Here is a 19,595-nt window from a genome sequence, read left to right as displayed (position 1 = left end):
ATCATGATCAATGAAATGCAGATTTAATGCCAATGCCCAGGCCCGGGGGTTCATATCAGGACAGGGATGGGTACAGCGCCCGCCACACCCATCCTTAAACAAGCTGCTTCAGGTCGCGATCATACATGAATAGTATCAGAGACTCTGAACACTCCTGGATTTACTGAGCGCTGTGTACACAGAGCGCGGCTCGCCGCGAGACGTGATTGGAGGGTGTTGACCTTGGAACAGACTTCTACAAGCAAACCTACAGATGAGCAAAAAGTGCTGAGCCATGCTGAGAGGGCACAGATCATGACCCCCGAGGAGAGCGTTCCACACAGGACCCCCCCCCCCCCCCGAGGAGAGCGTTCCACACAGGACCCCCCCCCCCCCCGAGGAGAGCGTTCCACACAGGACAAGGATGGTGGGAACCCCTCATAATGGGCACAGCGGGTGTACAGAGCCAGGAACTCAGCACAGGGATGGTGGGAACCCCTCATAATGGGCACAGCGGGTGTACAGACCCGGAGACTCAGCACAGGGATGGTGGGAACCCCTCATAATGGGCACAGCAGGTGTACAGACCCGGAGACTCAGCACAGGGACGGTGGGAACCCCTCATAATGGGCACAGCGGGTGTACAGAGCCAGGAACTCAGCACAGGGATGGTGGGAACCCCTCATAATGGGCACAACTGGTGTACAGACCTGGGAACTCGGCACAGGGATGGTGGGAACCCCTCATAATGGGCACAACAGGTGTACAGACCCAGACACTAAGCACAGGGATGGTGGGAACCCCTCATAATGGGCACAGCAGGTGTACAGACCCAGGAACTCAGCACAGGGATGGTGGGAACCCTTCATAATGGGCACAGCGGGTGTACAGACCCGGGAACTCAGCACAGGGATGGTGGGAACTCCTCAGCAGGTGTAGAGACCCGGGAACTCAGCACAGGGATGGAGGGAACCCCTCATAATGGGCACAGCAGGTGTACAGACTCAGCACAGGGATGGAGGGAACCCCTCATAACGGGCACAGCGGGGGTACAGACCCGGGAACTCAGCACAGGGATGGTGGGAACCCCTCATAATGGGCACAGACCCAGGAACTCAGCACAGGGATGGTGGGAACCCCTCATAATGGGCACAGCGGGTGTACAGACCCGGGAACTCAGCACAGGGATGGTGGGAACCCCTCATAATGGGCACAGCAGGTGTACAGACCCGGGAACTCAGCACAGGGATGGTGGGAACCCCTCATAATGGGCACAGCAGGTGTACAGACCCGGGAACTCAGCACAGGGATGGTGGGAACCCCTCATAATGGGCACAGCGGGTGCACAGACCCGGGAACTCAGCACAGGGATGGTGGGAACCCCTCATAATGGGCACAGCGGGTGCACAGACCCGGGAACTCAGCACAGGGATGGTGGGAACCCCTCATAATGGGCACAGCAGGTGTACAGACTCAGCACAGGGATGGAGGGAACCCCTCATAACGGGCACAGCGGGGGTACAGACCCGGGAACTCAGCACAGGGATGGTGGGAACCCCTCATAATGGGCACAGACCCAGGAACTCAGCACAGGGATGGTGGGAACCCCTCATAATGGGCACAGCGGGTGTACAGACCCAGGAACTCAGCACAGGGATGGTGGGAACCCCTCATAATGGGCACAGCAGGTGTACAGACCCGGGAACTCAGCACAGGGATGGTGGGAACCCTTCATAATGGGCACAGCAGGTGTACAGACCCGGGAACTCAGCACAGGGATGGTGGGAACCCCTCATAATGGGCACAGCGGGTGTACAGACCCGGGAACTCAGCACAGGGACGGTGGGAACCCCTCATAATGGGCACAGCGGGTGTACAGACCCGGGAACTCAGCACAGGGATGGTGGGAACCCCTCATAATGGGCACAGCAGGTGTACAGACTCGGCACAGGGATGGAGGGAACCCCTCATAATGGGCACAGCAGGTGTACAGACCCGGGAACTCAGCACAGGGATGGTGGGAGCCCCTCATAATGGGCACAGCAGGTGTACAGACCCGGGAACTCAGCACGGGGATGGTGGGAACCCCTCATAATGGGCACAGCGGGTGTACAGACCCGGAGACTCAGCACAGGGATGGTGAGAACCCCTCATAATGGGCACAGCAGGTGTACAGACCCGGGAACTCAGCACAGGGATGGTGGGAACCCCTCATAATGGACACAGCGGGTGTACAGACCTGGGAACTCAGCACGGGGATGGTGGGAACCCCTCATAATGGCGCACAGCGGGGGTACAGACCCGAGAACTCAGCACAGGGATGGTGGGAACCCCTCATAATGGGCACAGCGGGTGTACAGACCCGGAGACTCAGCACAGGGATGGTGGGAACCCCTCATAATGGGCACAGCGGGTGTACAGACCCGGAGACTCAGCACAGGGACGGTGGGAACCCCTCATAATGGGCACAGCGGGTGTACAGACACAGACACTAAGCACAGGGATGGTGGGAACCCCTCATAATGGGCACAGCGGGTGTACAGACCCGGGAACTCAGCACAGGGATGGTGGGAACCCCTCATAATGGGCACAGCAGGTGTACAGACCCGGGAACTCAGCACAGGGATGGTGGGAACCCCTCATAATGGGCACAGTGGGTGTACAGACCCGGGAACTCAGCACAGGGATGGTGGGAACCCCTCATAATGGGCACAGCGGGTGTACAGACCCGGGAACTCAGCACAGGGATGGTGGGAACCCCTCATAATGGGCACAGCAGGTGTACAGACCCGGGAACTCAGCACAGGGATGGAGGGAACCCCTCATAATGGGCACAGTGGGTGTACAGACCTGGGAACTCAGAACAGGCATGGTGGGAACCCCTCATAATGGGCACAGCGGGTGTACAGACCCGGGAACTCAGCACAGGGATGGTGGGAACCCCTCATACTGGGCACATCAGGTGTACAGACCCAGGAACTCAGCACAGGGATGGTGGGAACCCCTCATAATGGGCACAGCGGGTGTACAGACCCGGGAACTCAGCACAGGGATGGTGGGAACCCCTCATAATGGGCACAGCAGGTGTACAGACCCGGGAACTCAGCACAAGGATTGTGGGAACCCCTCATAATGGGCACAACAGGTGTACAGACCCGGGAACTCAGCACAGGGATGGAGGGAACCCCTCATAATGGGCACAGTGGGTGTACAGACCTGGGAACTCAGAACAGGCATGGTGAGAACCCCTCATAATGGGCACAGCGGGTGTACAGACCCGGGAACTCAGCACAGGGATGGTGGGAACCCCTCATAATGGGCACATCAGGTGTACAGACCCAGGAACTCAGCACAGGGATGGTGGGAACCCCTCATAATGGGCACAGCGGGTGTACAGACCCGGGAACTCAGCACAGGGATGGTGGGAACCCCTCATAATGGGCACAGCAGGTGTACAGACCCGGGAACTCAGCACAAGGATTGTGGGAACCCCTCATAATGGGCACAACAGGTGTACAGACCCGGGAACTCAGCACAAGGATTGTGGGAACCCCTCATAATGGGCACAACAGGTGTACAGACCCAGACACTAAGCACAGGGATGGTGGGACCCCCTCATAATGGGCACAGCGGGTGTACAGACCCAGACACTAAGCACAGGGATGGTGGGACCCCCTCATAATGGGCACAGCGGGTGCACAGACCCGGGAACTCAGCACAGGGATGGTGGGAACCCCTCATAATGGGCACAGCGGGTGTACAGACCCGGAGACTCAGCACAGGGATGGTGGGAACCCCTCATAATGGGCACAGCGGGTGTACACTGTACAGACCCGGGAACTCAGCACAGGGATGGTGGGAACCCCTCATAATGGGCACAGCGGGTGTACAGACCCGGGAACTCAGCACAGGGATGGTGGGAACCCCTCATAATGGGCACAACAGGTGTACAGACCCAGACACTAAGCACAGGGATGGTGGGAACCCCTCATAATGGGCACAGCAGGTGTACAGACCCGGGAACTCAGCACAGGGATGGTGGGAACCCCTCATAATGGGCACAGCAGGTGTACAGACCTGGGAACTCAGCACGGGGATGGTGGGAACCCCTCATAATGGGCACAGCGGGTGTACAGACCCGGAGACTCAGCACAGGGATGGTGGGAACCCCTCATAATGGGCACAACGGGTGTACAGACCCGGGAACTCAGCACAGGGATGGTGGGAACCCCTCATAATGGGCACAACGGGTGTACAGACCCGGGAACTCAGCACAGGGATGGTGGGAACTCCTCATAATGAGCACAGCGGGTGTACAGACCCGGGAACTCAGCACAGGGATGGTGGGAACCCCTCATAATGGGCACAGCGGGTGTACAGACCCAGACACTAAGCACAGGGATGGTGGGACCCCCTCATAATGGGCACAGCGGGTGTACAGACCCAGACACTAAGCACAGGGATGGTGGGACCCCCTCATAATGGGCACAGCGGGTGTACAGACCCGGGAACTCAGCACAGGGATGGTGGGAACCCCTCATGATGGGCACAGCGGGTGTACAGACCCAGACACTAAGCACAGGGATGGTGGGAACCCCTCATAATGGGCACAACGGGTGTACAGACCCGGGAACTCAGCACAGGGATGGTGGGAACCCCTCATAATGGGCACAACGGGTGTACAGACCCGGGAACTCAGCACAGGGATGGTGGGAACCCTCATAATGGGCACAACGGGTGTACAGACCCAGACACTAAGCACAGGGATGGAGGGAACCCCTCATAATGGGCACAACTACAGAGATTCTCCGCTTCCACAGGTATAGAACTTTCACGCTCACATTGGTCCAAGCTGAACCAAAATCTGCAATACAATCCAAAGCTGGGAGTTCAGGTTTTATAGCACACACCACATATAAAACACACCACATATAACACACACCACATATAACACACACCACATTATAACACACACCACATATATAACACACACACCACACCCAGACTACAGAACTGCCTCCAGATTTCCTTCTTCCCCATTGCGAGTCATGAAACTCATCAAGCTGCATTAGTACGGGGGAAGGGGAGGGGGGGGTACAACACTGAGCCACTGTTCCACCATGACAGTCACATGACCTGCCTTGTCCACTCTACCAAACTACGCTCCATCAAGGATCACGGGGTGTCCTGGGCTCCAGCCTTTTACTTGCCGTGTCCTCCTTCCTACTATGACCTCAGAGCATCAATGGATACAAAAATAAACATCGGCTACATAATCCGTCTGATCCGATTACTATCCAGGATTACGGACTTCCGTGTGACAATCCAACTACTGTCCCCAAAACACTGGCCCCTGACCTCTCCATCACAGTCCCCCTTTCACATCAGACCAGCCCCCCATCATCACAGTCCCCCCCCCCCCCATCACAGTCCCCCTTTCACATCAGACCAGCCCCCCCCCCATCGCAGTCCCCCTTTCACATCAGACCAGCCCCCCCCCCATCGCAGTCCCCCCCCCCCATCGCAGTCCCCCCCCCCCATCACAGTCCCCCTTTCACATCAGACCAGCCCCCCCCCATCGCAGTCCCCCTTTCACATCAGACCAGCCCCCCCCCATCGCAGTCCCCCTTTCACATCAGACCAGCCCCCCCCCCCATCATCACAGTCCCCCTTTCACATCAGACCAGCCCCCCCATCGCAGTCCTTTCACATCAGACCAGCCCCCCCCATCGCAGTCCTTTCACATCAGACCAGCCCCCCCATCATCACAGTCCCTCTTTCACATCAGACCAGCCCCCCCCATCGCAGTCCTTTCACATCAGACCAGCCCCCCCATCACAGTCCCCCTTTCACATCAGACCAGCCCCCCCATCACAGTCCCCCTTTCACATCAGACCAGCCCCCCCCCATCGCAGCAGTCCCCCTTACACATCAGACCAGCCCCCCCCCATCGCAGACCCCCTTTCACATCAGACCAGCCCCCCCCATCGCAGACCCCCTTTCACATCAGACCAGCCCCCCCCATCACAGTCCCCCTTTCACATCAGACCAGCCCCCCCATCGCAGTCCCCCTTACACATCAGACCAGCCCCCCCCCCATCGCAGACCCCCTTTCACATCAGACCAGCCCCCCCCATCACAGTCCCCCTTTCACATCAGACCAGCCCCCCCCCATCGCAGACCCCCTTTCACATCAGACCAGCCCCCCCCATCACAGTCCCCCTTTCACATCAGACCAGCCCCCCCCATCACAGTCCCCCTTTCACATCAGACCAGCCCCCCCATCGCAGTCCCCCTTACACATCAGACCAGCCCCCCCCATCGCAGTCCCCCTTTCACATCAGACCAGCCCCCCCCCCCATCACAGTCCCCCTTTCACATCAGACCAGCCCCCCCCCCCATCACAGTCCCCCTTTCACATCAGACCAGCCCCCCCCCCATCGCAGACCCCCTTTCACATCAGACCAGCCCCCCCCCCCCATCACAGTCCCCCTTTCACATCAGACCAGCCCCCCCCCCCATCACAGTCCCCCTTTCACATCAGACCAGCCCCCCCCCCATCACAGTCCCCCTTTCACATCAGACCAGCCCCCCCCATCACAGTCCCCCTTTCACATCAGACCAGCCCCCCCATCGCAGTCCCCCTTACACATCAGACCAGCCCCCCCATCGCAGTCCCCCTTTCACATCAGACCAGCCCCCCCCCCCCCATCACAGTCCCCCTTTCACATCAGACCAGCCCCCCCATCACAGTCCCCCTTTCACATCAGACCAGCCCCCCCCCATCGCAGACCCCCTTTCACATCAGACCAGCCCCCCCCATCACAGTCCCCCTTTCACATCAGACCAGCCCCCCCCATCACAGTCCCCCTTTCACATCAGACCAGCCCCCCCATCACAGTCCCCCTTTCACATCAGACCAGCCCCCCCCCCATCGCAGTCCCCCTTACACATCAGACCAGCCCCCCCCATCGCAGTCCCCCTTTCACATCAGACCAGCCCCCCCCCCATCGCAGTCCCCCTTTCACATCAGACCAGCACCCCCCCACCCCATCGCAGTCCCCCTTTCACATCAGACCAGCCCCCCCATTACAGTCCCCCTTTCACATCAGACCAGCCCCCCCCATCACAGTCCTTTCACATCAGACCAGCCCCCCCATCGCAGTCCCCCTTTCACATCAGACCAGCCCCCCCCCATCGCAGTCCCCCTTTCACATCAGACCAGCAGTCCCCCTTACACATCAGACCAGCCCCCCCATCGCAGTCCCCCTTTCACATCAGACCAGCCCCCCCCCCTTCACAGTCCCCCTTTCACATCAGACCAGCCCCCCCCCTTCACAGTCCCCCTTTCACATCAGACCAGCCCCCCCCCTTCACAGTCCCCCTTTCACATCAGACCAGCCCCCCCCCCCCTTCACAGTCCCCCTTTCACATCAGACCAGCCCCCCCCCTTCACAGTCCCCCTTTCACATCAGACCAGCCCCCCCCCTTCACAGTCCCCCTTTCACATCAGACCAGTCCCCCCCCTTCACAGTCCCCCTTTCACATCAGACCAGCCCCCCCCCTTCACAGTCCCCCTTTCACATCAGACCAGCCCCCCCCCCCTTCACAGTCCCCCTTTCACATCAGACCAGTCCCCCTTTCACATCAGACCAGCCCCCCATCACAGTCCCCCTTTCACATCAGACCAGTCCCCCTTTCACATCAGACCAGCCCCCCATCACAGTCCCCCTTTCACATCAGACCAGCCCCCCCCCACAGTCCCCCTTTCACATCAGACCAGCCCCCCACAGTCCCCCTTTCACATCTGACCAGCCCCCCCATCACAGTCCCCCTTACACATCAGACCAGCCCCCCATCACAGTCCCCCTTTCACATGAGACCAGTCCCCCTTTCACATCAGACCAGCCCCCCATCACAGTCCCCCTTTCACATCAGACCAGCCCCCCCCCCCCACAGTCCCCCTTTCACATCAGACCAGCCCCCCACAGTCCCCCTTTCACATCAGACCAGCCCCCCACAGTTCCCCCTTTCACATCAGAACCCCCACCTTTCCATTACAGTCCCTGGTTTACATCAGAGCCCCACCCCCTCCATAACAGTCCACCTTTCACATCAGAACCCCCCCCCCCCCCGCCACTTTCCATCACAGTCCCCCTTTCATATCAATACCCCCCCCCCCCCGCCACTTTCCATCACAGTCCACCTTTCACATCAATACCCCCCCCCCCCCCGCCACTTTCCATCACAGTCCCCCTTTCATATCAGTACCCCCCCTCTTTCACATCAAACCATCCACCCCCAGCCCACCTTTCATATCAGACACCCCCCTCATCTCAGTCCCCCTTTCCGTTTAGACCCCACTTTAATATCAGAGCCCCCTCTCATCGCACCATAGTAGCGGCAGCCTGATTACAATCTTGCAGTGGGCCGGATGTGGCCCATAGTTGGGAGACCCCTCTTCTAACCCACAGCTGTGGAGGTCGCCTTGTATTCTGATGGGACTGCTAAAAAACAAATCAGGTTTGTTCACGGTCTTTGCTCCCTTGTAAAAATTTGTCATCACTTCCTGTGCCTGAGACATAACAGGAAGTGGGGGAAATCCCCTCCTACACCGCTGTCACCAGAACAGGCATTCCCATTGGAAGATTCCCGTCACATGACAAGCTGTCATCTCCAGCTAGGATTTTTTATTTTTTTAAAGTGTGCAAAAAAAACTAAGAAATAATAAAATAAATGGAAACATGAATGCTTTGGGTGGAGGAAGTATTGAACACAGAGAGTTCCTCAGCCAATCATGGAGGTTCCTTTATATTTATCTATTGTTGTGACAGAATGACTAATAGATTCCTGAGAAAACAATCTCTCTCCTTCCCATGACAGGGACAGTGTACCCGACACTCTCCCCCCCTCGGTGTACCCGACACTCCCCCCCCCCTCGGTGTACCCGACACTCTCCTCTTATCTCCCCCTCGGTGTACCCGACACTCCCCCCCCCCCCCCCCCAGTGTACCCGACACTCTCCTCTTATCCCCCCCTCAGTGTACCCGACACTCTCCTCTTATCCCCCCCCAGTGTACCCGACACTCTCCTCTTATCCCCCCCTCAGTGTACCCGACACTCTCCTCTTATCTCCCCCTCAGTGTACCCGACACTCTCCTCTTATCCCCCCCTCAGTGTACCCGACACTCTCCTCTTATCTCCCCCTCAGTGTACCCGACACTCTCCTCTTATCCCCCCCTCAGTGTACCCGACACTCTCCTCTTATCCCCCCCTCAGTGTACCCGACACTCTCCCGCTATCCCCCCCTCGGTGTACCCGACACTCTCCCGCTATCCCCCCCTCGGTGTACCCGACACTCTCCCGCTATCCCCCCCTCGGTGTACCCGACACTCTCCTCTTATCCCCCCCCTCAGTGTACCCGACACTCTCCCCCCCCTCAGTGTACCCGACACTCTCCTCTTATCCCCCCCTCAGTGTACCCGACACTCTCCTCTTATCCCCCCCTCAGTGTACCCGACACTCTCCCCCCCTCAGTGTACCCGACACTCTCCCCTTATCCCCCCCTCAGTGTACCCGACACTCTCCTCTTATCCCCCCCTCAGTGTACCCGACACTCTCCTCTTATCCCCCCCTCAGTGTACCCGACACTCTCCTCTTATCCCCCCCTCAGTGTACCCGACACTCTCCTCTTATCCCCCCCCTCGGTGTACCCGACACTCTCCCGCTATCCCCCCCTCGCTGTACCCGACACTCTCCCGCTATCTCCCCCTCGGTGTCCCCGACACTCTCCCGCTATCCCCCCCTCGCTGTACCCGACACTCTCCCGCTATCTCCCCCTCGGTGTCCCCGACACTCTCCCGCTATCCCCCCCTCGCTGTACCCGACACTCTCCCGCTATCTCCCCCTCGGTGTCCCCGACACTCTCCCCCCACCCCCCCCCCCTCGGTGTCCCCGACACTCTCCCGCTATCCCCCCCTCGCTGTACCCGACACTCTCCCGCTATCTCCCCCTCGGTGTCCCCGACACTCTCCCGCTATCCCCCCCTCGCTGTACCCGACACTCTCCCGCTACCCCCCCCTCGGTGTACCCGACACTCTCCCGCTACCCCCCCCCTCGGTGTACCCGACACTCTCCCGCTATCCCCCCTCGGTGTACCCGACACTCTCCCGCTATCCCCCCTCGATGTACCCGACACTCTCCCGCTATCCCCCCTCGGTGTACCCGACACTCTCCCGCTATCCCCCCTCGGTGTACCCGACACTCTCCTCTTATCTCCCCTCAGTGTACCGACACTCTCCCGCTATCCCCCCCTCGGTGTACCCGACACTCTCCTCTTATCTCCCCCTCAGTGTACCCGATACTCTCCTCTTATCTCCCCTCAGTGTACCCGACACTCTCCTCTTATCTCCCCCCTCAGTGAACCCGACACTCTCCTCTTATCTCCCCTCAGTGTACCCGACACTCTCCTCTTATCTCCCCTCAGTGTACCCGACACTCTCCTCTTATCCCCCCCTCAGTGTACCCGACACTCTCCTCTTATCCCCCCCTCAGTGTACCCGACACTCTCCTCTTATCCCCCCCCTCGGTGTACCCGACACTCTCCCGCTACCCCCCCCTCGGTGTCCCCGACACTCTCCCGCTATCTCCCCCTCGGTGTCCCCGACACTCTCCCACTATCCCCCCCTCGGTGTCCCCGACACTCTCCCGCTACCCCCCCTCGGTGTCCCCGACACTCTCCTCTTATCTCCCCCTCGGTGTACCCGACACTCTCCCGCTATCCCCCCTCGGTGTACCCGACACTCTCCCGCTATCCCCCCTCGGTGTACCCGACACTCTCCCGCTATCCCCCCTCGGTGTACCCGACACTCTCCCCTTATCTCCCCCTCAGTGTACCCGACACTCTCCCCTTATCTCCCCCCTCAGTGTACCCGACACTCTCCTCTTATCTCCCCCCTCAGTGTACCCGACACTCTCCTCTTATCTCCCCCCTCAGTGTACCCGACACTCTCCTCTTATCTCCCCCTCGGTGTACCCGACACTCTCCTCTTATCTCCCCCTCAGTGTACCCGACACTCTCCTCTTATCTCCCCCTCAGTGTACCCGACACTCTCCTCTTATCTCCCCCTCGGTGTACCCGACACTCTCCTCTTATCTCCCCTCAGTGTACCCGACACTCTCCTCTTATCTCCCCCCTCAGTGTACCCAACACTCTCCTCTTATCTCCCCTCAGTGTACCCGACACTCTCCTGATATCTCCCCCTCAGTGTACCCGACACTCTCCTCTTATCTCCCCTCAGTGTACCCGACACTCTCCCCTTATCTCCCCTCAGTGTACCCGACACTCTCCTCTTATCTCCCCCCTCAGTGTACCCGACACTCTCCTCTTATCTCCCCCTCAGTGTACCCGACACTCTCCTCTTATCCCCCCCTCAGTGTACCCGACACTCTCCTCTTATCTCCCCCTCAGTGTACCCGACACTCTCCTCTTATCTCCCCCTCAGTGTACCCGACACTCTCCTCTTATCTCCCCCTCAGTGTACCCGACACTCTCCTCTTATCTCCCCCCTCAGTGTACCCGACACTCTCCTCTTATCTCCCCCCTCAGTGTACCCGACACTCTCCTCTTATCTCCCCCTCAGTGTACCCGACACTCTCCCGATATCTCCCCTCAGTGTACCCGACACTCTCCCGATATCTCCCCCTCAGTGTACCCGACACTCTCCTCTTATCTCCCCCTCAATGTACCCGACACTCTCCTCTTATCTCCCCCTCAGTGTACCCGACACTCTCCCGCTATCCCCCCTCAGTGTACCCGACACTCTCCTCTCATCTCCCCCTCAGTGTACCCGACACTCTCCTCTTATCTCCCCCTCAGTGTACCCGACACTCTCCTCTTATCTCCCCCTCAGTGTACCCGACACTCTCCTCTTATCTCCCCCTCAGTGTACCCGACACTCTCCTCTTATCTCCCCCTCAGTGTACCCGACACTCTCCTCTTATCTCCCCCCTCAGTGTCCCCGACACTCTCCTCTTATCTCCCCCCTCAGTGTACCCGACACTCTCCTCTTATCTCCCCCCTCAGTGTACCCGACACTCTCCTCTTATCTCCCCCCTCAGTGTACCCGACACTCTCCTCTTATCCCCCCCTCAGTGTACCCGACACTCTCCCCCCCTCAGTGTACCCGACACTCTCCCCTTATCTCCCCCTCAGTGTACCCGACACTCTCCCCCCCTCAGTGTACCCGACACTCTCCTCTTATCTCCCCCCTCAGTGTACCCGACACTCTCCTCTTATCTCCCCCTCAGTGTACCCGACACTCTCCTCTTATCTCCCCTCAGTGTACCCGACACTCTCCTCTTATCTCCCCCTCAGTGTACCCGACACTCTCCTCTTATCTCCCCCTCAGTGTACCCGACACTCTCCTCTTATCTCCCCTCAGTGTACCCGACACTCTCCTCTTATCTCCCCCTCAGTGTACCCGACACTCTCCTCTTATCTCCCCTCAGTGTACCGACACTCTCCTCTTATCTCCCCTCAGTGTACCGACACTCTCCTCTTATCTCCCCCTCAGTGTACCCGACACTCTCCTCTTATCTCCCCCTCAGTGTACCCGACACTCTCCTCTTATCTCCCCCTCAGTGTACCCGACACTCTCCTCTTATCTCCCCCTCAGTGTACCCGACACTCTCCTCTTATCTCCCCTCAGTGTACCCGACACTCTCCTCTTATCTCCCCCTCAGTGTACCCGACACTCTCCTGATATCCCCCCTCAGTGTACCCGACACTCTCCTCTTATCTCCCCTCAGTGTACCCGACACTCTCCTCTTATCTCCCCCCTCAGTGTACCCGACACTCTCCCCCCCTCAGTGTACCCGACACTCTCCTCTTATCTCCCCCCTCAGTGTACCCGACACTCTCCTCTTATCTCCCCCTCAGTGTACCCGACACTCTCCTCTTATCTCCCCCTCAGTGTACCCGACACTCTCCTCTTATCTCCCCCTCAGTGTACCCGACACTCTCCTCTTATCTCCCCCTCAGTGTACCCGACACTCTCCTCTTATCTCCCCCTCAGTGTACCCGACACTCTCCTCTTATCTCCCCTCAGTGTACCCGACACTCTCCTCTTATCTCCCCCTCAGTGTACCCGACACTCTCCTCTTATCTCCCCTCAGTGTACCGACACTCTCCTCTTATCTCCCCCTCAGTGTACCCGACACTCTCCTCTTATCTCCCCCTCAGTGTACCCGACACTCTCCTCTTATCTCCCCCTCAGTGTACCCGACACTCTCCTCTTATCTCCCCCTCAGTGTACCCGACACTCTCCTGATATCCCCCCTCAGTGTACCCGACACTCTCCTCTTATCTCCCCTCAGTGTACCCGACACTCTCCTCTTATCTCCCCCCTCAGTGTACCCGACACTCTCCTCTTATCTCCCCCTCAGTGTACCCGACACTCTCCTGATATCCCCCCTCAGTGTACCCGACACTCTCCTCTTATCTCCCCTCAGTGTACCCGACACTCTCCTCTTATCTCCCCCTCAGTGTACCCGACACTCTCCCCCCCCCCCCTCAGTGTACCCGACACTCTCCTCTTATCTCCCCCCTCAGTGTACCCGACACTCTCCTCTTATCTCCCCCCTCAGTGTACCCGACACTCTCCTCTTATCTCCCCCTCAGTGTACCCGACACTCTCCTCTTATCTCCCCCTCAGTGTACCCGACACTCTCCTCTTATCTCCCCCCTCAGTGTACCCGACACTCTCCTGATATCCCCCTCAGTGTACCCGACACTCTCCTCTCATCTCCCCCTCAGTGTACCCGACACTCTCCTCTTATCTCCCCCTCAGTGTACCCGACACTCTCCTCTTATCTCCCCCTCAGTGTACCCGACACTCTCCTCTTATCTCCCCCTCAGTGTACCCGACACTCTCCTCTTATCCCCCCCTCGGTGTACCCGACACTCTCCTGATATCCCCCCCTCAGTGTACCCGACACTCTCCTCTTATCTCCCCTCAGTGTACCCGACACTCTCCTCTTATCTCCCCTCAGTGTACCCGACACTCTCCTCTTATCTCCCCTCAGTGTACCCGACACTCTCCTCTTATCTCCCCTCAGTGTACCCGACACTCTCCTCTTATCTCCCCTCAGTGTACCCGACACTCTCCTCTTATCTCCCCCTCAGTGTACCCGACACTCTCCTCTTATCTCCCCCTCAGTGTACCCGACACTCTCCTCTTATCCCCCCCTCAGTGTACCCGACACTCTCCTCTTATCCCCCCCTCAGTGTACCCGACACTCTCCTCTTATCTCCCCCTCAGTGTACCCGACACTCTCCTCTTATCTCCCCCTCAGTGTACCCGACACTCTCCTCTTATCTCCCCCCTCAGTGTACCCGACACTCTCCTCTTATCTCCCCCTCAGTGTACCCGACACTCTCCTCTTATCTCCCCCTCAGTGTACCCGACACTCTCCTCTTATCTCCCCTCAGTGTACCCGACACTCTCCTCTTATCCCCCCCTCAGTGTACCCGACACTCTCCCCCCCTCAGTGTACCCGACACTCTCCTGATATCCCCCTCAGTGTACCCGACACTCTCCCCCCCCTCAGTGTACCCGACACTCTCCTCTTATCTCCCCCTCAGTGTACCCGACACTCTCCTCTTATCTCCCCCTCAGTGTACCCGCCCCTTACTCAGCCATGGTTCCTCAGTGACGTCACGTTGTCTCGGTGCCCGGATGTCTCCTCTCGCCGCGCTCTCTCGCTGTGTGACACAACCACACTCTATACTCTGAGGTCTCCCTCTGAAGCCACCCGAGGTCACGCCCCCTTCCCCGTCCACCATTGGAAGAGTTGTCGCACGGTAGGCGTGGCGCCGCTCTCCGTCACCCTATAGAGTTGGACGTAGGCTCGCCTGGCTCTGGGACGACCAATCAGACCGGAGCAATCAACAGCTGAGCCGTTTCACCCCTTCACTGCTGGAGCGAGGGAGGGGGGGGCGATGATGAGCCAGCATGAGTAGCAGAAAGAAGAGCAGAGCCCGGGGGAGGGGCCAGACACAGGGCACCGCCCCCCGAAATAATGAATGAATGAGTACAGCGTGTAGTGACCCCGCCCACCCGAGTACAGCGTGGGTGGGCGGGGTCGACCCCGCCCCCCACACCTGTATCTAGTATGTTCTCTACATTGTATCATCATGACAGATCTGATCCTTCCTCCACCAATCAGATCTCAGTGTGCTCCCCCCTGACAGCCATGATGATGCATTTATTTTTTATTTTTTTTGCGATATAAACATAAAAAAAAAAATTGAGATGTCTGTACAAACAATTTGTATATACAAACAATATTTTCTACCTTCTGCTATAAACATATCCAATATTTTTTTTTTAAAAAAAGTCAAATTTCTTCATTAATTTAGCCCAATATGTATTCTTCTACAAAGTTTTGGTGTATAAAAAAAAACTAAAAAAAAATTGCAATAAGCGATTGATTGGTTGGCGCAAAAGTTATAGGGCCAGATTCACGTAGAAGTGCGGCGGCGTAACGTATCGTAGATACGTTACACCGCCGCAAGTTTTCATCGCAAGTGCCTGATTCACAAAGCACTTGCAATGAAAACCTACGCTGGCGGCCTCCGGCGTAGGCCCGCGTAATTCAAATGGGCGTGTGCCATTTAAATTAGGCGCGCTCCCGCACCGGACCTACTGCGCATGCTCCGTTTCGAAATTCCCGCCGTGCTTTGCGCGAAGTGACGTAATTTTTTCGAACGGCGACGACATGCGACGTGCGTGGCGTACTTTCGTATTCCCGGACGTTTTATGCAAGACAAAAAATGTTTTACATTTCGACGCAGGAACGACGGCCATACTTTAAACAGCACATACGTGTGCTGTCTAAAGTTAGGGCAGGTCAAACGACGCCTAAAATTGCGACGGGAAACTATACTAGCGACGACGTACCGAACGCAAAAATCCGTCGTGGATCGCCGTAACTGCTAATTTGCATACCCGACGCTGGAATACGACGCAAACTCCCCCCAGCGGCGGCCGCGGTACTGCATCCTAAGATCCGACAGTGTAAAACAATTACACCTGTCGGATCTAAGGGATATCTATGCGTAACTGATTCTATGAATCAGCCGCATACTCTGAGAGATACGACGGCGTATCTCCGCTGTGAATCTGGCCCATAGCGTCTACAAACTATGGGATATTTTTATTCATTTATTTTTTTGCCAGTAATGGCGATCAGCGACTTATAACAGACACCTGTCACCTAACTGACACTTTGTGGGGACCAGTGACACCAATACAGTGATCATTGATAAAAAAAAAAAATATATATATATATATGCACTGTCACTGCACTAATGACACTGGCTGGGCACTGCCAGAGGGCCCGTGCCACTAGGGGGCCCCATCAGGGTTGCCAGCCTCAGTAAAACTAGGGACAGTATGTAAAAATGTGTGTTTTTTTACATATGTCCCTTACCGACATCGTTTTGGTCTAAAAATCCCAAGTTTAAAGCTGCCTCTCCAGTACCTTTTCAGTGTGTGTATACTGTGTGGCCCCAAAATCTATTGCCCGGGGACCCCATAAGTTGTCAGTCCGCCACTGATTCTGCGGGAAACCCGCCGCTGGGCTCCCACTGTGTGTGATCACAGCGGTAGCAAGCCGTGGTGTGTTCTCACTCTCTCTTGTAATCTGTTCTCTCTCTCTCTCTCTCTCTCTCGTAATCTGTTCTCTCTCTCTCTTGTAATCTGTTCTCTCTCTCTCTCTCTCTCTCTCTTGTAATCTGTTCTCTCTCTCTTGTAATCTGTTCTCTCTCTCTCTCTCTCTCGTAATCTGTTCTCTCTCTCTCTCGTAATCTGTTCTCTCTCTCGTAATCTGTTCTCTCTCTCTTGTAATCTGTTCTCTCTCTCTCTCTCTCTCTCGTAATCTGTTCTCTCTCTCTCTCGTAATCTGTTCTCTCTCTCTCGTAATCTGTTCTCTCTCTCTCTCTCGTAATCTGTTCTCTCTCTCTTGTAATCTGTTCTCTCTCTCTCTCTCGTAATCTGTTCTCTCTCTCTCGTAATCTGTTCTCTCTCTCTCGTAATCTGTTCTCTCTCTCTCTCTCGTAATCTGTTCTCTCTCTCTTGTAATCTGTTCTCTCTCTCTCTCTCGTAATCTGTTCTCTCTCTCTCTCGTAATCTGTTCTCTCTCTCTTGTAATCTGTTCTCTCTCTCTCTCTCTCTCGTAATCTGTTCTCTCTTTCTCTCGTAATCTGTTCTCTCTCTCTTGTAATCTGTTCTCTCTCTCTCTCTCGTAATCTGTTCTCTCTCTCTCTCGTAATCTGTTCTCTCTCTCTCGTAATCTGTTCTCTCTCTCTCTCTCGTAATCTGTTCTCTCTCTCTCTCTCTTGTAATCTGTTCTCTCTCTCTCTCTCTCTCGTAATCTATTCTCCCTCTCTCGTAATCTGTTCTCTCTCTCTCTCTCTTGTAATCTGTTCTCTCTCTCGTAATCTGTTCTCTCTCTCTCTCGTAATCTGTTCTCTCTCTGGTAATCTGTTCTCTCTCTCTTGTAATCTGTTCTCTCTCTCTTGTAATCTGTTCTCTCTCTCTCGTAATCTGTTCTCTCTCTCTCTCGTAATCTGTTCTCTCTCTCTCGTAATCTGTTCTCTCTCTCTCGTAATCTGTTCTCTCTCTCTCTCTCTTGTAATCTGTTCTCTCTCTCTCTCTTGTAATCTGTTCTCTCTCTCTCTCTCTCTCTCTCTCTCTCTCTCTCTCTCTCTCTCTCTCTCTCTCTTAATCTGTATTCTCTCTCTCTCGTAATCTGTTTCTCTCTCTCGTAATCTGTTCTCTGTTCTCTCTCTCTCTCGTAATCTGTTCTCTCTCTCTCGTAATCTGTTCTCTCTCTCTCGTAATCTGTTCTCTCTCTCGTAATCTGTTCTCTCTCTCTCGTAATCTGTTCTCTCTCTCTCGTAATCTGTTCTCTCTCTGGTAATCTGTTCTCTCTCTGGTAATCTGTTCTCTCTCTCTCTCCTCTCGCTCGGCCACGCTCAGCTCCGCCCGCAAGAGGAGCCGAGAGAAGCCAAGAGGAGCCGAACACACCGGAAATCCAGCTTTGCACAGCTCGACCGAGACGCCAAACTCAAACAGACGGACGCCGGACAAGAACGCCGATGGACGCCGGGCAAGACAGCAGGCGGACACCGACAAACTTAAACTTCCCTTCTAAACTTGGGGTGCGCGTTATACGCCGGCGCGCGCTATACCCCGATAAATACGGTACATGATGTGGGTTAACAAACCCTTTAAGTATTTTTCAGATATCAGGTGTAGAATAAAATACTATTTGTAGATATTGTAGTGTGCAGCAATTGTACGTTGGTAAATCTTAGGTAAAACGTTCATCTTTTGCATTGACAGGTTCAGAGTTCAATTTTTGTTGTGTAAATTGTTGAGTCAGCCATTGTTATCTATGGAAAGAGTACACAGCAGCATAGCTATGGTTGTAATCAATTTTACCTAAAAATGTACCTGGAGTTTTATCGGCATATACTGTATTTGCATGAACTGTATATATTTATTTAGTGCATATACTGTATATATAACTTATTTTACCTATGTGCAGTATACCGTATTTATCGGGGTATAGCGCGCACCCCTAAACTTGCCCCGAATTCCTGTGAAAAAAAGATTTTTTGTACTTACAGTTTTGGTGTCTTCCGCGGCGTCCATCGGCGGCCTCGTCGGGTTCGGCGTCCGTCTGCGGCTTCGGGTGTCCTCTTCGTCGGGTCCGGCGTCCTTCTGCGGCGTCCTCCCCGCTCGTTTCCCGCGCCGAGTTTGAATACTGCGCCGACATATACCGAGCGCAGTACACTCGTGTATCGTCGGGCAGGCTCGGCTACTCACGCGCTGACGTCCTGTACGTCCAGGACGTCAGCGCGAGAGGCGCCGAAACTGCCCGAATATACACGAGTGTACTGCGCTCGGTATATGCCGGCGCAGTATTCAAATTCAGCGCGGGAAAGCGGGTATCGGCGTATACCACGCACCCACGATTTTGCCCTGATTTTCAGGGCAAAATAGTGCGCGGTATACGCCGATAAATACGGTATATAACTTGTTAGTTCCAATGATGAGCAATACATGGAATTTGGGGATCTGCCATGTGGTTTAATCCCTGTGTATGCCAACCCATCCCAAGGTCTTAATGTGGCCCTGATCAGCGTAGAGGGATTGATCCCTGGGTAATTATCATACTTATGTATTCATTATTAAACCAGTTTTTCAAAAGATGATCCAGGTTCACTATACTAAATCCTTGTCCTTTCCATTTTCAATTGTTGCATGTTGCGACACATCCTTAAGGTGGAACTAAACTATGTCTGAACTAAACTGGAAATGCTAATTAATTTGTAATATTTATGTAGCGCCTGTGTACTTTTCAGTACAGGTGCTATGTTAAATTTAGTAGGATGAGAGAGTTATTTGCTCTCATCAGGGTTGATCTGTTTAAATTTTGGCTGTCGCCAGCCCTGAACTGTCCTGTGGGTCATTCTATACTCCAGAGATGTAGTTCCATCTCTGGATGGCAGGTGGCGCCAGAGGGGTCCAGGCAGAGCCGCTCTT

The 19,595-nt window shown here is 55.7% G+C and overlaps 1 protein-coding gene across 1 annotated transcript in view; it reads right to left on the bottom strand.

Annotated features, from left to right (window-relative positions):
• Window positions 1-14,792, bottom strand: part of PGD (phosphogluconate dehydrogenase) — a 47,793-nt gene extending 33,001 nt beyond the window's left edge. Inside the window, exon 1 of the mRNA XM_040326426.1 lies at window positions 14,674-14,792. Coding sequence (XP_040182360.1) covers window positions 14,674-14,681 — 8 coding nt within the window. The 5' untranslated portion in view covers window positions 14,682-14,792. The remainder of the gene's footprint in view (window positions 1-14,673) is intronic.
• Window positions 14,793-19,595: the final 4,803 nt, after the last annotated feature.

Source organism: Rana temporaria, chromosome 10 (genome assembly GCF_905171775.1).
Source record: "Rana temporaria chromosome 10, aRanTem1.1, whole genome shotgun sequence".
NCBI classification, from domain to species: domain Eukaryota; kingdom Metazoa; phylum Chordata; class Amphibia; order Anura; family Ranidae; genus Rana; species Rana temporaria.
Note: the sequence above shows the minus strand (reverse complement) of the source record. Positions and strands in the feature narration are given on the sequence as shown.